We start from the raw sequence: 17,888 nt of genomic DNA, 5'->3' as shown, positions 1-17,888 counted from the left end.
TGTTACTCTTGCTGTTTAAAGCGGTAGTAAAGCCGCTGATTTTTTTTTTTTGGTTTTTTTCATACCTGCAAGGGAAAAGGCATAAGGAGCTAGTATGCACCGCATACTAGCTCATTATGAAATACTTACCTTATAACGAGGCCCCCGACATCTCGCCCCCGATGCACGCCGAGGGAGCTGACATGTTCCCTCGGCGTTTCTTCTGGGTATTGCGGCTCCTGCACTGTGAGTGGCCGGAGCCGCGATATCGTCACTCCCGCGCAAGCGCACAGAAGATTTCTTCCCAGCAGGGTCCGGCGTCTGCTGGACTTTCAGCCGAGAATCCCCTGTGCGCATGCGCCGCTGCAGTCAGCGGCGCATTGTGAGGGGAGTATCTCCTAAACCGTACAGGTTTAGCAGATATTTTTTTTTACCTACAGGTAAGCCTTATTATAGGCTTTCCTGTAGGTAAAAGTTGTAAAAAGGACTATACAACCACTTTAAGAGAGCTGAACACCCTCCAGGAAAAAAAATAAATATCTAAAGCCCTGACCTGCAGGGCGCCGTAAAGGCAGATTAGATGAAAAAAATGGAGCATAAATCCAACGATTCTAAGCCAACAATATTTCATTATACTGTATAGTGCATATCGGCCATATTACATTCCACTTTAATATAATTCATGAATGTGGTACCCAGAGCCGTCTTTAATATTGATTGGACCCTGGGCAAACATTTTCTTGCCCCCCCCCCCCATGCAATTTCACTCTCCACCTACTCTGAGACATACAATAAATAGCAGCTAGACTTAAAATCAGTTTACTGTATCAGATCAGGCAGCAATTGTGATTGGTTGCCAGCAGTTACAGCATATCATTACTGCTTACTGACTAGTTGCTAGAGGTTACAGCACACATTACGGCTCACTGAATAGTTGCTAGAGGTTACAGCACATCACCTCCACACAGCAGGGGAGCATGATATACATATGAATGCCGCCTTTATTTACATATCAATGCTGCCGGCCGCAGCTATTTACTTAGTATTGTCACCGCTATTAACATACGAATTCCAGTTATTTACTTGTAAACACAGGGTCTGCAGGTGAGTCATCTGCACACAACAATAAGGCAGAGCTGGACAGCATTAGTATCAGCACTTCACACTGAGATATTGGGACACAGCACAGGACTAAAACTTCAAGGGACAAGGGAATTTAAACCTGGATAGTTGGCAAGTATGAGGCAGCTGTTTTGGGCCCCCCAACAATGACAGGGCCCAGGGCAGCTGCCCCTTTTGCCCTGCCTTAAAGACAGGCCCTGGTGGTACCCCTCCGTGGATAAAGCTCAACTATGCATAAATCCAAATGCAAATGAAGATGCTCTGATATCATCAATAGATAAGGTCTCCTATGAGGCTATATGGAGCGATACCAATAATAACTAGAACATAATAGCTGTATATATTTTACATTTGAATATCCCAAAAGGACACCACAAGTGTACTTTTAACGTAACCAAAGCAAAGTTCGTACATAAAGGTGCCATCTTGTATACATTTATACATCTTAAAGTGGTTGTAAACCCTTACAAACCACTTTGACCTACAGGTAAGCCTAGATTAAGGCTTACCTGTAGGTCCAAGAAATATCTCCTAAACCTATATATGGTTTAGGAGATATTTGCCCGAAAACAGGCACCGCTGTCTACGGCGCATACGCCGTAGACAGTGGCGCGCAGGCGCTCTGAGCGCCGCATTCTCAACGACGGATCTGCCGCGCGTGTCGGCTCCCGTGCGCATGCGCGGGAGTGACGTCATCGTGGCTTCGCCGAATGACAGCGGCGGAGCTGCGAGACCCCACCAAGAAGATGGATGCGGCGGACTACAGGGGACAGCAGCGACTTCGCTGGCTCCTGTGTCAGGTAAGTGACACATAATGGGCTACTGTGCGATGCGATGCGATGCATCGTAGTCCATTATGCTTTGCCTTTGCAGGGAATGAAAGAGGAAGTAAACAGCAACAATAAAACGTGTCGCAGGGACAGCACACCACTCCTGTGTAGACCCTTGCCCCCCTCCCATTAAAGTGGGGACAGATCCATATGAGCCTTCACTGTTAATTTACAACAAGAGCAAACACATCTTAAAAACGTAAACCAGGTAATTCTAATTTATAAACCAGGTACTTACAATGATCATGCGGCACACATGTCCTCTGCAGAGCTCCGAGTATGAGGAATAGTGCATGTAGACCACCCAGCTGCCCACAAAAATGCCCAACCATGCCAGGAAGAGGTACTTCACTTTGATGCCAGGGAGGCGAGACTGTTGAAAAGAGAACGACAGGGTCAAAACAGATCATATATTATAGCCAAGAAATATGTCTCTGCTTTATAAAAGGAAATAATTAAAAATAATAATAATAAAAAGCAATGAGAAGAAGCTTAGCAAGAAAACATAACACGGTGCATCGATAAAACCTTCAGCAACTCAGCAGAAGTAAAAATATTTACCATAAAATTGCAATAAGCAAAGCAATATTTTCCCCAAGCACAGCTGACTTCCTCCACAATAGAGAAATTCAGCCAATTCTTACTTTAAGCCTCCTGTGGACTAAAATGGCAGTTTATACGTAACAATGGCTGGCAGAACGAAAATATATCAAACGTCGAATATCTCATTTCTGTTTTGGAACTTTTACATACTGGTACTAGTGACCCTTTTTTTTGAATGAAGTCAGCCTTTTCTTATTTTACCTGTTTTGGTCTGTGGAGGAGCAGGGTTTTTGCTTCATATACTGGAAATCCAACCACCACAGTGGCAGGAGAGGGCAGCGGGGCTGAGCTGGGAGTGTGAATATCACACTGGGATGAAAATAGCCATCAATTTGCGCTCTCAGATCGCAGTCTGAAGGTCACCATTCATATAAGATATGTTTCATGCTGAGAATTATCTGAGTGACGCATGACTACAGCGAGCAATAGTAGTCTTGTAGCAGATGGGTAAAATATGCCAGTCTGTTCAGCAAAGAAAGGCAAAAAGCAATAGTAATATGCAAAGTACAGTAGTCCACAGTCAGGGGCGGACTGACCGTTCGGGCACTGCCCGAGGGCCCCGGGCCACACACGGTCGGATTATCCGACAACACGGTCCGATCGGACATTTTCCGTCCGAATGTCCGACCGTGTGTACAAGGGCTAATGAGTATCCTAAAACATCCCCCACTTTTTCAGCCTTTAGACCCCTTTCACATGCCAGGATGCAGGGTAAATAGAGAGGTGGACCACTATTGGGTGGCTACTTAGCTCACCAATACAAAGGTAAAATAGAGGAAGAGCAGTGGCTTTTCAGAGTATTTTAAACCACAGAGGCCTAGCCCTGCTAATGCAGTTACTCTCAGAAGTAAGGATGCCATTGACCATGGGTGTCCAGACCAGACCACTGGCCAGAGCTTGCACTGGAGCTTCTGGCTTGACTTGCAACCAGGCCTGGAAATGCAGCAGGACGCTTTGCCTGTCCCACTAACTCATTTTCATTAAATTTAAACTCTCTTGGATTACTAATGACTACCAAACTACTGCTACTGATGCAACGGAAATTTTTTTTAATTGTTACCCCCCACCTCCAAAATAGAATTGTTTGTGCCTCCATTATCATCCATATTACTTCTGTCAGCTCTCCTGGCTTATTGTATTGTTCTAACACTGTCAAGGCACCACATTGTTTTTGCAGCTAGACCCCAGCTGCAAAATTTACTAATGTTTGTTGCAGGTAAATCCGACATTATGCCTCCAAGATTTTTGTCTCTTGGATAATACACTCCAATGTTTATTGCATGATAGATAACACCTGCCTCCTCTCTTCTTCATATATTGTGGCATAACCAAGCTGCTTACATAATGCCTAGCCATTAAAGTGATTGTAAAGTCTTGTTTTAAAAAACAAAACAAAAAACAAACATGTTATACTTACCACCTCTGTGCAGTTGGTTTTGCACAGAGCAGCCTGGATCCACCTCTTTTTGGGTCGCTCTTCACTGCTCCTGGTCCCTCCCTCCTGTTAAGTGCCCCCACAGCAAGCAGCTTGCTATGGGGACACCTGAGCCGAGTCACAGCTCCATGTGTCCATTCAGACATGGTGCCCTGACCTGGCCCCACCCCTCTCTTCCCTGACTGGCTAACTGACATTGATTGACAGCCACAGGAGCCAATGGTGCTGCTGCTGTGTCTCAGCCAATCAGAAGGAGAGTCCCGGATGGCGTGGAAACAGCTGGAGAGAGATGGGGCTTTGGAGGCTGCTACAAACAGAAGTTTTTTTTTTAATCTTAATTATTAGAATGCATTAAGATAAAAAACCTTCCATGGTGAGGGTTTGGCAGGATGCCAGGGTAGTTTATAAGCAACCTGCTCATATCTCCCCACATATGCCCTTATGGGGTAACCCTATGCTACCACATTTAAATAGTATCCTGGACCCCTCTGCGTGGGTTAAAAGGGGGATCACCACATTGAAACAATAGTACTCAATGGCAGACTCATGTCCTTTCAGGAACTAAGACGACTCTACTCAATAACCGTCTCTTTGCAGTTGAGATACTGGCAGTTGCGACATGCTTTTGGGGCTCAATTTACTGAACCTTTGATCCTCGAGTCAAACTCTATTGAGCGACTTCTGACCTCCAGCATGATGGGGAAGCCTCTCTTCTCTCTGTTCTTATACCTGATGGTTGCTTATGACACCAAACTGACTAGATCCTGGGATAAATGGAGGGCTGATATTCCGTCCCTGGGTGAGGAAGAATGGGAGGAGAGCCATTCCATGTTTATTCCCTCCATGATCCCAGCTAAAGACAGATTTATACAACTCAAGTTCCTCCACAGGGCCTATTACACCCCACAGAAATTGGCCCACATTTACCCTCAACGGGACTCGACTTGTCAAACATGCAACCAAGAGACAGGCACATTCTGGCACATGGTCTGGTCCTATCCCAAACTCCAACCATATTGGGCAGCTGTAGCCTCCACACTGAGTGAGATATGTGGGACAAATGTGTAGATGGATCCTCAGGTTCTACTCCTAAGCCATATGGAAGATGTAGAAGGGGATAGATATTGCAAAATATTTTGCATGGACACAGCCACTGCTCCCATGCATTTGGGTACAGGTGTGTGCAGGTCTTTGAACGAGAAACACCCGCACACACAAGGGTATCAGATTGGAAGCAGCAGCTGTGTCCACGCAGCTGCTGCATCCCAATTGACATGAATATGGACAGCAGCAGGGCTCAAGTCCTGTGGGAAGGCATGGGAACGGAGTTCCTGTACTTTTTCCACAACAGGAACTCAGTTCCCGTTAGCAGCCGCGTCCTGCAAGACTTTGAAGTATGTGAGGTGTGTGGCAGGTGCTACACCAGCAGCCGCCGACACAGCTCCCCGATAGTAAGTGCCGCACACCTGACCATTCAGGCATTGCCAGTAGGGGGCCCCTTGACAGTTTCCGCTTCGATCTACCTGTCAATCACAGCTAGCTGATGGGTAAATCAAGTCCCTGCTGCTAAGAGATTGTATTTAGTCAGACCTCTCGTGATGCGCTCCTCCCCCGCCGCCCCCCCCTGATTTTCTATCTCCTCACCCCCCCCCCAGTCTCCTGCATGCTTGCTCTGTCTGTCCCGCTGAATCCCCCCCTCCTCTATCTTCAGTGCCATATGATGAGAGACCCCAGAGGAGGAGCACAGCTATTCTGCTCACAGGACATGCAGGGAGAGAGGTGAGCTGAGGGAGGAACATCAGTTTGGGGTGGTAAGCTGGGCACAATACCTGGCAAAGTTTAATGCCAGGAGGGAAGTTTATGTGGAAATATGTGAAGGGTTGGAATAGCAGCGAGTGTGTGTTGGAGCCCTTGCAGAGTTTGCAGCCCCCCCAAGCTAACATACATCTCCTAAGCAGGAACACATCACTATCTCCCCAAGCATTCTGTCCAGATAATGTGCAATTCATTTATGACCTTTCCGTTTAACCCTGTGTTATCCAAACTCTGTTCAATGAAAAGTGTAACCTCACCACATAAACACTCTATATACAAAATAACATCCCCAATAAAGATCAGAACATGATGTTCACATTTACATGGAAGCACAATTGAATGAATGCTGATTATTCAGAGAATTACCGTATTTATGTTTATTGAGGATTGTTTTTTTTTTTTTTGTTATGTACAGTTAAGCTTCATACACACAATACAAAAATTGGATGAAAAATACCACTTTTGAAGCGTTTCTGCATATGAGCGTATCATTTTTTTTTTTGTTGGTAGGCGAGTGGGTCTTGGGTGGGAGTTCCCACACTTTTTTCCCCCAGGACTTGACCCCTGGATAGCAGGTGTTCTGTGCATCCCTGGGTGGGCTAACATGGCCCTCTAACAGCCATACACTTAAGTACCCTTTTTTTATTTTAAACTTTTTTTTTTTTAAACTATTTTATAGCCTTTTTATTATCATTATTTTTTATGATTTAGATGGATATTTTATTATGCAAAAAAAAAAAAAAACATTTAATATAGGCTGCATCCATGACTATAGTTCTAGAGATCATTTTGGGTATTTTGAAGTGAGACCGCACAGCAGAGCAGGAAAGACGAGACGACCGCTGCGTGTAAATTGTACGGTCAGTCAGCAGGACACAAAGGCACTTGGCTGGTTGGAGGTGTCAGACGTCGGGGGCTGGCTGGTCTTCCATTGCAATGGAAGGTGTCATATTGAGAGCTCCGCGTCCTATCAGACCGGGGGTCCGCTTTAAAATGCACAATAACAAATATAATCAAAAGACCGCTTTCAGCACATTCCATTACAGATGAGCCTTCACGCTCCTAAGTACAGAATATTCTGCATACAAGCCTGTCATGGCAAAGCCGTTTAATTTTCTGCCGTTTAAATAATGAAGAATTGTGATTAAATTGTCTGCGGCGCGCATCTCTCTCCCCGAGCAGGTCGAAGATTCTGCGCTTAAATGTGAACCTGGCAGGCTTTCTACAGTGCTGAGATATTATGTGATGGGAGGTTAAAATGTATATTTATCGGAAAAGGCCCTGGGCAGACCATGCTGTTTCCATGGTAACCGCAGGAACCGGCGATTAAAGGGGAACAAATTAACATTGGGAGAGATAAATAGAAGGCATCATTACAGCTGGGATTATAGCTGTAAGTCAGCAAGTCAAGGTGTACCGATTCTGATCGATCTGTCTAACTATCTATTTATCTGTCTATCTGTCTATCTTTTAGTCTAGTTATGTATTATTTAAAAATACTGTATGTAATTTGTTACATAGTTACATAGTTAGTAAGGTTGAATAAAGACACCAGTCCATCCAGTTCAACCTGAGTGAGTGTCTACTATTGTCCCTATCCCTGTACATTGCACACGCCTAGAGCAGTTTTGCAGAGAGGAATGGGGAAAAATCCCAGTGGTAAGATGTAGCAAATTCATAGAGTCTTATCCAAAGTGACTTGAAGCTGTTAATGCCGCAAAAGGTGGCTCTACAAAGTATTGGGGGGGGGGGGGATAGTTGTGCACATTGACTTTTTCTGTTGATTTGTCCTATTTGTTGTTTGCTTCACAATAATAAAAAAAAATCTTCAAAGTTGTGGGCATGTTCTGTAAATTAAATGATGCAAATCCAAAAACAATCCATGTTAATTCCAGGTTGTGAGGCAACAAAACACGAAAAAATGCCAAGGGAGGTGAATACTTTTGCAAGGCACTGTCAGGGCCAGATTAACGTTAGGGGGCTATTGGAGCTGCAGCTCCAGGCCCCTACCTTAATATAGGCCCAGCGGGGATGGACTGACCATTTGGATACTGCACTGCCTGAGACGCTCCTTGTACCTCCTGCAGCAAGGGGAATCTGAAAGTCGGGGGTGATCAGTGCGGCGGGCAATCACAAGCATCATCACCACGACACCATCACCACTCCCTCTATGACTCTCCATGAAGCAGCTGAAAGCCACTCCACCTCCTCTAGAGGGAGATCGGTGCTTGTAATTGCAACCCCCCCCCCCCCCCGTACTGATCACACCAGACTGTCCATTAGATTCCCCCTGCTCTGGGCCCCCCCTGTGTATGCAGTACTGACACCTTCCACTGCTCCATTCTCCCAAAAAAGTATTGTGAAAAAAATATAAAAAAAAACTCCAACAAATAATAATAAATTAAGAAAATAATTCAAAAATGTAATAAACAATTTAAAAGAATGAAGGGCTCATTCACATGAGCCCTTATATTTTTTACAGGCAGCACAGTGGTGTAGTGGTTAGCACACTCGCCTAGCAGTAAGAAGGGTCGCTGGTTCGAATCCCAACCACGACACTACCTGCCTGGAGTTTGCATGTTCTCCCTGTGCCTGCGTGGGTTTCCTCCGGGTACTCCGGTTTCCTCCCACACTCCAAAGACATGCAGGTAGGTTATTTGCCTTCTGTCCAAAATTGGCCCTAATATATGAATGGGGACCTTGGATTGTGGGCTCCTTGAGCGTAGGGACCAATGTGAGTGTGCAATGTACAGGGATAGGGACAATTGTAGACAACTCACTCAGGTTGAAGTGGATGGACTGGTGTCTTTATTCAACCTTACTAACTATGAAACATGGGTTCTCTTGCGCATACAGTGTGAGTGTTTCATTTTATTTATTTCCAGAAAAAGGCTCATCAAAATCCTCAGCATCAGGCCCATGATACTCTTAATCTGGCCCTGGGCACTGTACATTGTTGTCAGCAGAACCTGAACACTGCAACGTGCACCATTGGAATTAACCCTACAAGCTGTATTTTCATTGCACTGACCTGCATTTTGCTGTTCCGTTTAATAAAAAAAAAACAAAAAAAAAAACAGTGCACCTAAAACGCACGGTGACACGCATCAGCAAAGCGCTGGGTTATGTTACGTGGGAACAAGACATTTCACAACATTGCACAGGCCGCAACCTGCGTCCGATGCAATCAACATAACAAGGGTCTCACAATGTGAATATTATGTGTGTGGGCAACTCAACGCCTATGGCTTTACGACAGAAAGCGTTAGGTCTTGTCAGGAACCGAGAATACATTTTAATTCATCGAAGAAGCTCTGTTATTTTTTTTCCACTCTGAAAGACAGTGTGAAATTGGCACATCCTGCAGTTTGCTCCTCCACGAGAGCCGCCTCGTAGTCTGCCTGGGCTGCTTGTGATGGAGGCGGTTGTGGTGGAGGGGGCACTATGAGAGGTGGAGGGGGCACTATGAGAGGTGGAGGGGGCACTATGAGAGGTGGAGGGGGCACTATGAGAGGTGAGCTCCTGTGTTCCCACAGCTCTGCGCTCAACCCATGCGGACCTACTCCATGACCCCCTCCCTGACACCATGCACCCCCCCCCCCCCATCACCACTTAATATTACCGACAGTGTAATCTGCAACCCCCGAGATATCATCACTGCTGTTATTTCAGCGGCAGCTCTTGCCAAACCCTCCATCAGTACAACATCGTCTCCTATCAGACAGCCAAATGAAGCTTCGGGTGGGCCGGACTCACTCACAGGCCCCCGCCGCTTGAAAGCGTACATTCATTTTTGTTCGGCGATACACGGAAAACAAAAAACAGACAGAGGGACTGTTCCGATTCGTCCTAGAGTTTGTGTTTTGGCTTCCCGTGTGTTTACAATTTCCACGTAATTTCTGCTTTGTGATTGCGAAGCCTCCTGCCAAGTCTGCAATGTTATTGCATGCTCACGGTTTGTTCTATTTTACCTGATGCAATAGCCTTTCCGGGGGGGGGGGGGGGGCTAGTGCCAGAATCTGGAAAACCATGCAATATAACGCAAAACATAAAAAATGCTCAGCGACGTTCGTTACAAGCAAGAGCTTTCAGTGCACACCCGATTTAAAAAAAAAAGGCAAACTGACCACTTTCCAAAAATGATGAGGAAAAAATGTGTTTATTGCATGCCGCGTGTCAGATGGGATTCGGGGGACGCAGTTCTGTGTGGAGAAAGGCAAACTTATCATTGTGACAGCTGTCAGCACCCCCTAGAAAAAGGGACGTTGAAATTCAGCAATCCGCTGCGGTATCATTGTGTGTTTTGTTAAAAAGTTCTCCACTTTCAGTTCACCGTTTATAAATGCCATATACTGCATTAGTCTGCAAACAACCTGAATTCCAGTATTTGAAATACACAATTTTAAAGTGTATACGTAAACCCAAAATCTATGTTTCAGTGTGTTTGTCATCATGTCTCACTGCATATCATTTTCTTAAAGAGGAAGTAAACCCTGATGGGTGTTACTTCCTCTTTGATTCCCTGCAAAGGTAAAGCATAATGGACTACTATGCATCGCATCGCATCGCATCGCATAGTAGTCCATTATGTGTCACTTACCTGACACAGGAGCCAGCGAAGTCACCGCTGTCCCCTGTAGTCCGGAGCCTCCATCTCCTTGGTGGGTCTCGCTGCTCCGGCGCTGTCATTCGTCGGAGCCGCAGTGACATAGCCGCCACTCGCGGCATATCGCCGTTAACTGCAGCGCGCTCAGTGCATGCGCCGTAGACAGCGGTGCCTGTCTTTCGGCAAATATCTCCTAAACCTTGTAGGTTTAGGAGATATTTCTTAGACCTACAGGTAAGCCTTAATCTAGGCTCACCTGTAGGTCAAAGTGGTTTGTAAGGGTTTACAACCACTTTAAGCAAATCGTTTTTTTTTGTGAATCTGTTGCAATTTGCAAAGCTTCTTACGAGGAGATCCTGCCAGTGACAGTGCCTCCTGTTCCAGGCTGACAACGCAAAGCCACTTCCTAACAAACCTTACAAGGTTTTCACCTGTAAAGCTGGACTCCGGGTATTTTTATTGCATATGTAGCACCCTCCCAGAAAGGCTACTAGTGTAAGGTGACCAGATTTTTTTAAATGAAATCCAGGGACATGTTTTTTTTTTTTTACTAGTAATGGCGGAAATTGCAGACTCTCTGCCTGTCGCCACTGCCACCCGCCTCAAAGCCTGTCAATCATACTCTCTGGGCCCCGACTACTACTAGGTGGGGAGCAGAGAAAGATCACTCCGCCAGGGAAGGCAAGGAAATGGGCAGGTGGCTGGCTGGGACTTGAGCCAAGGCGGAAGGACATGCGAGCGGGAGTGGAACGTGCATGCACCCGAAACTGAAGAAATATTCTCTCCGCTCCGACCAAAACATGATCATCAGAAAGGGGCACAGATAATGTAAAAATACACCCCCACCCCCTAAGCCAGTAGGAGCGGCAGAGCGGATTTTTTAAAATTCTGCACTGACTGTCTTTGAAATTGCCACAGCCCCTGTTCAAATCCAATCCGGGGACAAAACCGGGGACAGACTTGGTTCGGGGACAGTGTCCTCAATCCGGGGACTGTCCCTGGAAACCGGGGATGTCTGGTCACCCTATATTAGTGAGGAGTAGGCAAATTTAACTTTGTGGCTCTGCTGTAAACAATGGAGCAGAGTGTAGTTGCTTTAGGCTGCTCTGGGCTCTACAGGCTGTGAGTTTGATTGCTTTTCCCTGTTTTCTGGAGATTTCCAGAATATAGTGGGTGGGAGAGTCAGATAAGAAGCCTGAATATTTATGCAGCTCCAGCCAATCCCTGGGGAGGTTTGCCCAGATGGTGGTGGGGGAGTGCATAAATAGTTTGTAGTTCCAGAGAGCGGGATTCTTTTCCAGGAGGAAAGGTTCCCAGCCACAAGGGGTGCCAGCCCTTCCTGGCTGTCCTACTGGAAGGTATTGCCTGTCTAATCGAGATCGTAGCTGTGTTTAGCTTGGGGGGGCCTATCCTGCTACATGTCCTTTGGGAGACAAATAAATAGTGCCACTGAGGATCTCATCTGGGAGCTCTACAGGGGAGTCTGCCTGCTTGAGTCTGAGGGAGGCACCCTGGGAACATTGTGAGTACAAACCTAAGGAAGAAAAGATCCCAGCGAGTGTTGCTGTTGTTATCCCCTGCTAGAATCATTTTAAGGCTTGCCTGGCCTGGGATCAGTCACGTGGCATCCATTAGGGGCGCCGCCCCCACTATCCACCCCAATATGAGTTATGGATAGATTCATGCATAGCATGAATCTATCCATGACCACCACCCCCTATTCATGCATCTGGCCCCTTTCAGGACACCGGGTGCCTGAATTACAGCGGCAGGTTTTTTTTTTAAGCACCTGATTAGAGCCATATGCTCTAATAGGCTTCAAAATAGGGTGGACTCAGAGCACAGAGCATTGTGCCATGAGCCCACCCAGGTGTTACAACAGGTGTTACAATAGTGAATGAATACCTGCTGTTGTAACACTGAGACCCGTTTTCCGATTGGCCTAAAGAGAAGACTCCTGATTGGCCGCCTAGGAGGAGGGAGGAAATGGAAGATGGAAGCTGCTTATGCCCATGGAGAACGGAGGAAGGGAAAGCTGTCGCTGCCACCACCGAGCAAGGGAGGCCACCTGCATAGATGGGGTAAGTGCACTAGACCCCCCCCCCCCGCCGACTGACGGGGGGGGGGGGGTACTGCCTTGGACATTGCTAACGGTGTACCAGTGCTGCCCAGTTCTTGTTCTAATGCTTGGAGGACTGTGTTAAGAAGATGCGGCTAAGTGAATAGTGTCCACATTCCTGTTTAGTGTTCTGGATTATCCCACTGCTCCCAAAACCCCATCCAAGTTGATCTGCAATAAAATTTTAAAGAGGCAACACCTAGACTTTTTTGCTGAGCCAGAGGAGTTAAAGTTGCTGTTTGCTTGGCTGTTGGTGCATTAGCGGGAAGGGAACCTGGTACATAAATCAGTGGCCCTTGTAGGGGTAGTGCTAGACAAACTTTTGTTGGTTCAGCTTTGATCAATCTCATATTTAGCCAGTGTTACTACTATACCACAATGTTTTGGGTCCTGTGCCAAGAGCATTCCCTCTGCACACTGACCACAGCAGATGCTCGCTCAACAATGCCACCATTTACAGTGTACCTTGTATTTTTTTTCAATGAAGACACAGCATTTTCAGATTGGACAAGCTGGCAATCATGTCAGCATGCTTCCACCTTGACCAATCACAGAACGAATTCATTAAAAAACATTCCGTGCTGAACAAGTGACCCCCCCCCCCCCGTGGTCAGTGTGCAGTAGGACAGCCACTTGGCCCAGGAGATAGCAGTGGTCACTGTAGAAGTAGCAACTACTTCAGTGATTGTCAGCTTCCCCAGCATAGGCTTGAGTGAGTTATGCATACTTACATTGGTTCAGACCGAACCAATCTAAGCCCTTGTACAGACGGTCGGACATTCCGTTGGAGAATGTCCGATCGGACCATGTTGTTGGATAATCCGTGTGGGCTCCATCAGACTGTTTCCGTCGGAATATCTGACGAACCAAGTTTTAGAGCTGGGCTATAAAATTTTCCGACAACATGATCCGATGGGACTTTGTCCGATCGTTTGTAGAGAATTCCGATCGGACAAAGTGCCACGCATGCTCAGATCAAATTACGAGACCAAAGCTATTGGCTACTAGCCTGAACGTAGTCCCGTCGTAACGAAATAACGTCATCACGTTCTGAACAATCGGATTTTCCGACAACTTTGTCCGACCGTGTTTATGCAACAGTTTCGGACAAAATCCAACGGATTTGATTGTCAGAATGTCCGACTGTGTGTACAAGGGCTTAGTATGCAATAAAGATCATACATGGAGTTCTGTTTTAAGTAGTGCTCCACTGAACTGTGAAAGAAAACCCAATTTCTTTCACCTTCCAAACTTCTCACTTCATTTTTGTTAGAAAGGAACGGCCCGGACACAGGCACTAGGGGGAGGGCCCAGCATGACGAGGGGGGGCGGACGTGAGGCGGCGGGCTGAATGCGAGATGGCGGTGACGCTAATTAAGGTGGGCGGAGCTTGTACACGAGCAGTCGGCGCCATCTTAGCACAGGAGAAGGAGCTTTTCCCACCCTCCCTCCCTCCCTATTTTACGGTTATGGGTTCCGGTAGATTTGTTCTTGGGGCTTTTGTTTCGTTGGGTGGTTTTCCTGACGGTGGTGAGTGTGCCAGAATGGTTGCATTGTTTCTCGTCATAGCAGCATTAGGTCTATGGGGTCTTTGAAGGTGGTGCCAAAAAATAACGGAGGTCTAGGGGAGTTGGGCTCATATGGAGATATGGGTGTCCATTCCCTTAAATGGTAAAGATGGTGCAGAAGGTTGTATCTGGAAGGAAGTTGCTGTTTTTTTGTCCCTGAGTTTTCGTAATACGCGGCGGGGGGCCTGTTCATGGGTGTACCGATACAACTAGTTGGTTGGAAATGATAATTTACCTTCAAAGACCTCTAGATCAGAAATGTGTAATACTGAGATATTTATATATTTTGGTTTATAATGTTTGTTGTAAAAATGTATTTATATGCATTAAGTTATGTTTTCTATAAGATTTTGTATTTTCATATGTTGATAATGAAAAGAAGGCTGCTATGGCCATTCGACTCCAAAGAAGAGAATGTGTCGTCTGGTCAATCATAAGCTATTTACGATAAGAGGGGGTATGTGTTGTTCTGGGGAGCCTCACGAAATAGGCACCCCCCTTAGTCAAGAGATACACAGAGACTGGGAGGAAGGAATTGGAAAAATAGAGAAAGAGAGGGAAGTGAAAATTGAGAAAAAACAAAGAAAGGGAAAGGAGGGATATGGAGAAAGGGAGAGAGAAAATGAGGGAATGAAAAGAGAGAACGAGAAATGAGGAGGAGAAAGCGAGTGACTATTTTCAGATTAATATTCTAAGGTACCGATAAATAATCATGCAGTGATAATGACCCTCGTTTGATCTTTAGTGTCATTGTCACCTGCTGATAGGAGACTGGGAACTTCCTCACAGCTAATTAATTAGTTCTGATAATTCCTTTAGCTTCCGTGCCTGCCCAGTAAGCAGACGGTGTGTGAACGCACAACCAGCGGGCTCCCACCCCCCACACATCTGGACTTCCCTCAACACTGCAGGAACCCCTATGAAGTCAGGCCAGAAATAAGCTTCAAATGACTCTTAATAATAATACAGGATATAAGGAGGTTCTCAAGAATTGGTCAAAGCACGGGGGGGGGGGGGGGGGGTTCAGCAGTTTGAAGGCTCAGCCTAGCTGGGAGGGTTCAGTAGACCAAAGATGCAAAGTTCACAGTTTTTTGACAATCCAACTATTTTAGATTCCCTTTACCCAAATACCATTAAGAATGGAGACCCGTGTAACACTGTTGTAGCCTGGGCCTGCTGTCGCCTTGTGTTAGAAAGCCATCATGCTGCCGTTGGTGTCACCGGGGCCGGTGAGGCACTGAGGTCCCCACCAAACGGAAACAGCCTTGTAGGACCTCTGAAAAGGACCCTCCCTCTCTGAAGGTCAGAATATAGGCGATTCGGGACTTTGTACTTATTTTTACCATGAATTTAGGGAAATAAATGGGTCTTTTTAATCTAATTAGGGGATTAGCTAGTTGGGGAGAGGTGAAGTTTGGTGAGGGTTAGGCCAGCTTTAGGTGATTGTTTTGAAAATAGGAGCAATTAAAATCCCTCCACACAACCAATTAACACGTGTGGAATGTCCACAGCACCATGTTTTAGATTTACTTAATGGTAACAATGTTTTAGATATACTTAATGGTATGTACCACACTGTTTACAAATGACCCCCCCCAATTGGCATTCCATCTTTCCACTAACCCTTATATAGTATGTTAATATCATTTATAAGGGACCCCTTCCCCTCTCACCCATGTATTTCTAAGTGTACAGCCAACTGCCACCCATTCGTTGTTCAATTGTTTGGATGGCAGCAGGCTAGCAGGCTAGCCTGAATTTGTAGGAGGAGTCTGAGGGCATTAAATCCCTCCTCCTCTATCAGAGCCTTCGTCGGCTCATTTCTGGGTTCCCACCCACCCGTTCCCCCATTGCTTGGATGGCTAGGTTATTGGTTGACCCCTTTAACAGTTACTAAACTTCATGCTATTATCTATCTAGAGTCTACTTGGTGTTATTATATCGGTGTTTTTTTTACTGAACAAATGCTGCAGCCATCATTCTTGTCAATTGCATTCTCATCTTACCACCACTGAATTCGACCCCTACAAGACTATGGTCGCCCCATGCCACAACCATTCCACAATTACATGCAGAGGCTCATGTGAATGAGCCCTTGTAGAGTTGTACAAACATGTAGGCCAGTGATTCTCAACCAGGGTTCCTCCAGAGGTTGTAGGGGTTCCTTCAGCATTGGGCCATTTCTGCCTCTCGAATAAGTTCCCACTGACACCATTGATCTTTTTAGCTATCTGTAAGGAGGTAATTCTTCCCAATGACCACAAGTGTAAGGACCATTCTTCCCAATGACCACAAGTGTAAGGACCATTCTTCCCACTGACCATCACACTAATGTATCATGAGTTGTAGATTTCTAATTTTTAGCAGGGGGTTCCCCGAGACCAGAGAACTATTTCAAGGGTTCCTCTGTGTTGAAAAGGTTGAGAAAGGCTGATGTAGGCAAAATATACTACACTGCTTTTTTACATTTTATATTGCGTTCTTCAGCAAGTGTAAACAATTAGAATGCCTCTACGGACAGTATACATACAAGATTCTATATGTCTGTGCCCCCAATGGATCAAGTCGTTTTGTTGAACATTCATTTCGATGAACACAAGAGGCAGGCAAAAGGGGGTTAAAAAAAATCCACTGAAGACCACTGCAGCAGAATAAAGCACCATCTTCATGTGGGGTGGTGGCCTTTGGAGCGCACTACTTGCTGTCATTTTTGAAGATGGCCACTGCATCTTTTTTTGCCTTATGTGTCCTGTGCTGGTCTAAAGAGAATATTTTTATTTCAGGTGCTTGTAGCGCGGTCATACATGTAGATGCCATTAAACCACCTTAAGATGCACCTGTCTGCTATTGAAAGTAGGGGTGAGAGATATTTCTGCCATTGCTTATAGGGGAAAATAGTGATAAGTAACCCACCCAGCTCATTATTCTCGGACTCTGGCCAGCCAGGAGCATTGGGCAGAGTCCACAGACTGAGTTTTTTCAGGCTATTGTCATGTCGTATTGATGCATAGCTTTACTCTCCCTGAATGCCAAAGCCCAGGAAATTAAATCCCTCCACCCAAAAGTGTTAAAATGGAAGTAAACCCTTCCAAACAACTTTGACCTACAGGTAAGCCTAGATTAAGGCTTACCTGTAGGTCCAAGTAATATCTCCTAAACCTATATGGTTTAGGAGATATTTGCCCGAAAATGGGCACCGCTGTCTACGGCGCATGCGCCGTAGACAGCGGCGCGCATGCGCACTAAATGCGGCAAGTCCAAGAATGGATTTGCCAAATTTGTCGACTCCCGTGCGCATGCGCGGGAGTGACGTCATCGCGGCCTCGCCGTATGACAGCGGCGGAGCTGCGAGGCGCGACTCCCGTGCGCATGCGCGGGAGTGACGTCATCGCGGCTTCGCCGCTGTCATTGGTCAGAGCTGCGAGACGCCACCAGCAAGATGGACGCGGCGGACTACAGGGATCAGCGGCGACTTCGCTGGCTCCTGTGTCAGGTAAGTGACACATAATGAGCTACTATGCGATGCATAGTAGTCCATTATGCTTTACCTTTGCAGGGAAAAAAAGAGGAAGTAAACCCATCAGGGTTTACTTCCTCTTTAAGTTGGAAGGCTGGCCGCAGGCTGGCCTGAATTTGTAGGAGGAGTCTGAGGGCATTAAATCCCTCCTCCTCTATCAGAGCCTTTGTTGGCTCATTTCTGGGTTCCCACCCACCCGTTCCCCCATTGCTTTCATAATTTCTTTTACATTTCATACATCTTCATTCTGGGTATGCCCTCTTTTAGGCATACTGTCCAGCCAGGCCAAGGCAC

The 17,888-nt window shown here is 46.1% G+C and overlaps 1 protein-coding gene across 1 annotated transcript in view; it reads right to left on the bottom strand.

Moving 5' to 3' along the window:
• Positions 1 to 17,888, bottom strand: part of DIPK1B (divergent protein kinase domain 1B) — a 154,734-nt gene that overhangs the window by 99,823 nt on the left and 37,023 nt on the right. The window contains exon 2 of the mRNA XM_077468299.1: positions 2,170 to 2,304. Coding sequence (XP_077324425.1) covers positions 2,170 to 2,304 — 135 coding nt within the window. The remainder of the gene's footprint in view (positions 1 to 2,169; positions 2,305 to 17,888) is intronic.

Source organism: Lithobates pipiens, unplaced genomic scaffold, assembly GCF_037356315.1.
Source record: "Lithobates pipiens isolate NorthernLeopardFrog02 unplaced genomic scaffold, aLitPip1_a1.2 Scaffold_11, whole genome shotgun sequence".
Taxonomy (NCBI): domain Eukaryota; kingdom Metazoa; phylum Chordata; class Amphibia; order Anura; family Ranidae; genus Lithobates; species Lithobates pipiens.
Note: the sequence above shows the minus strand (reverse complement) of the source record. Positions and strands in the feature narration are given on the sequence as shown.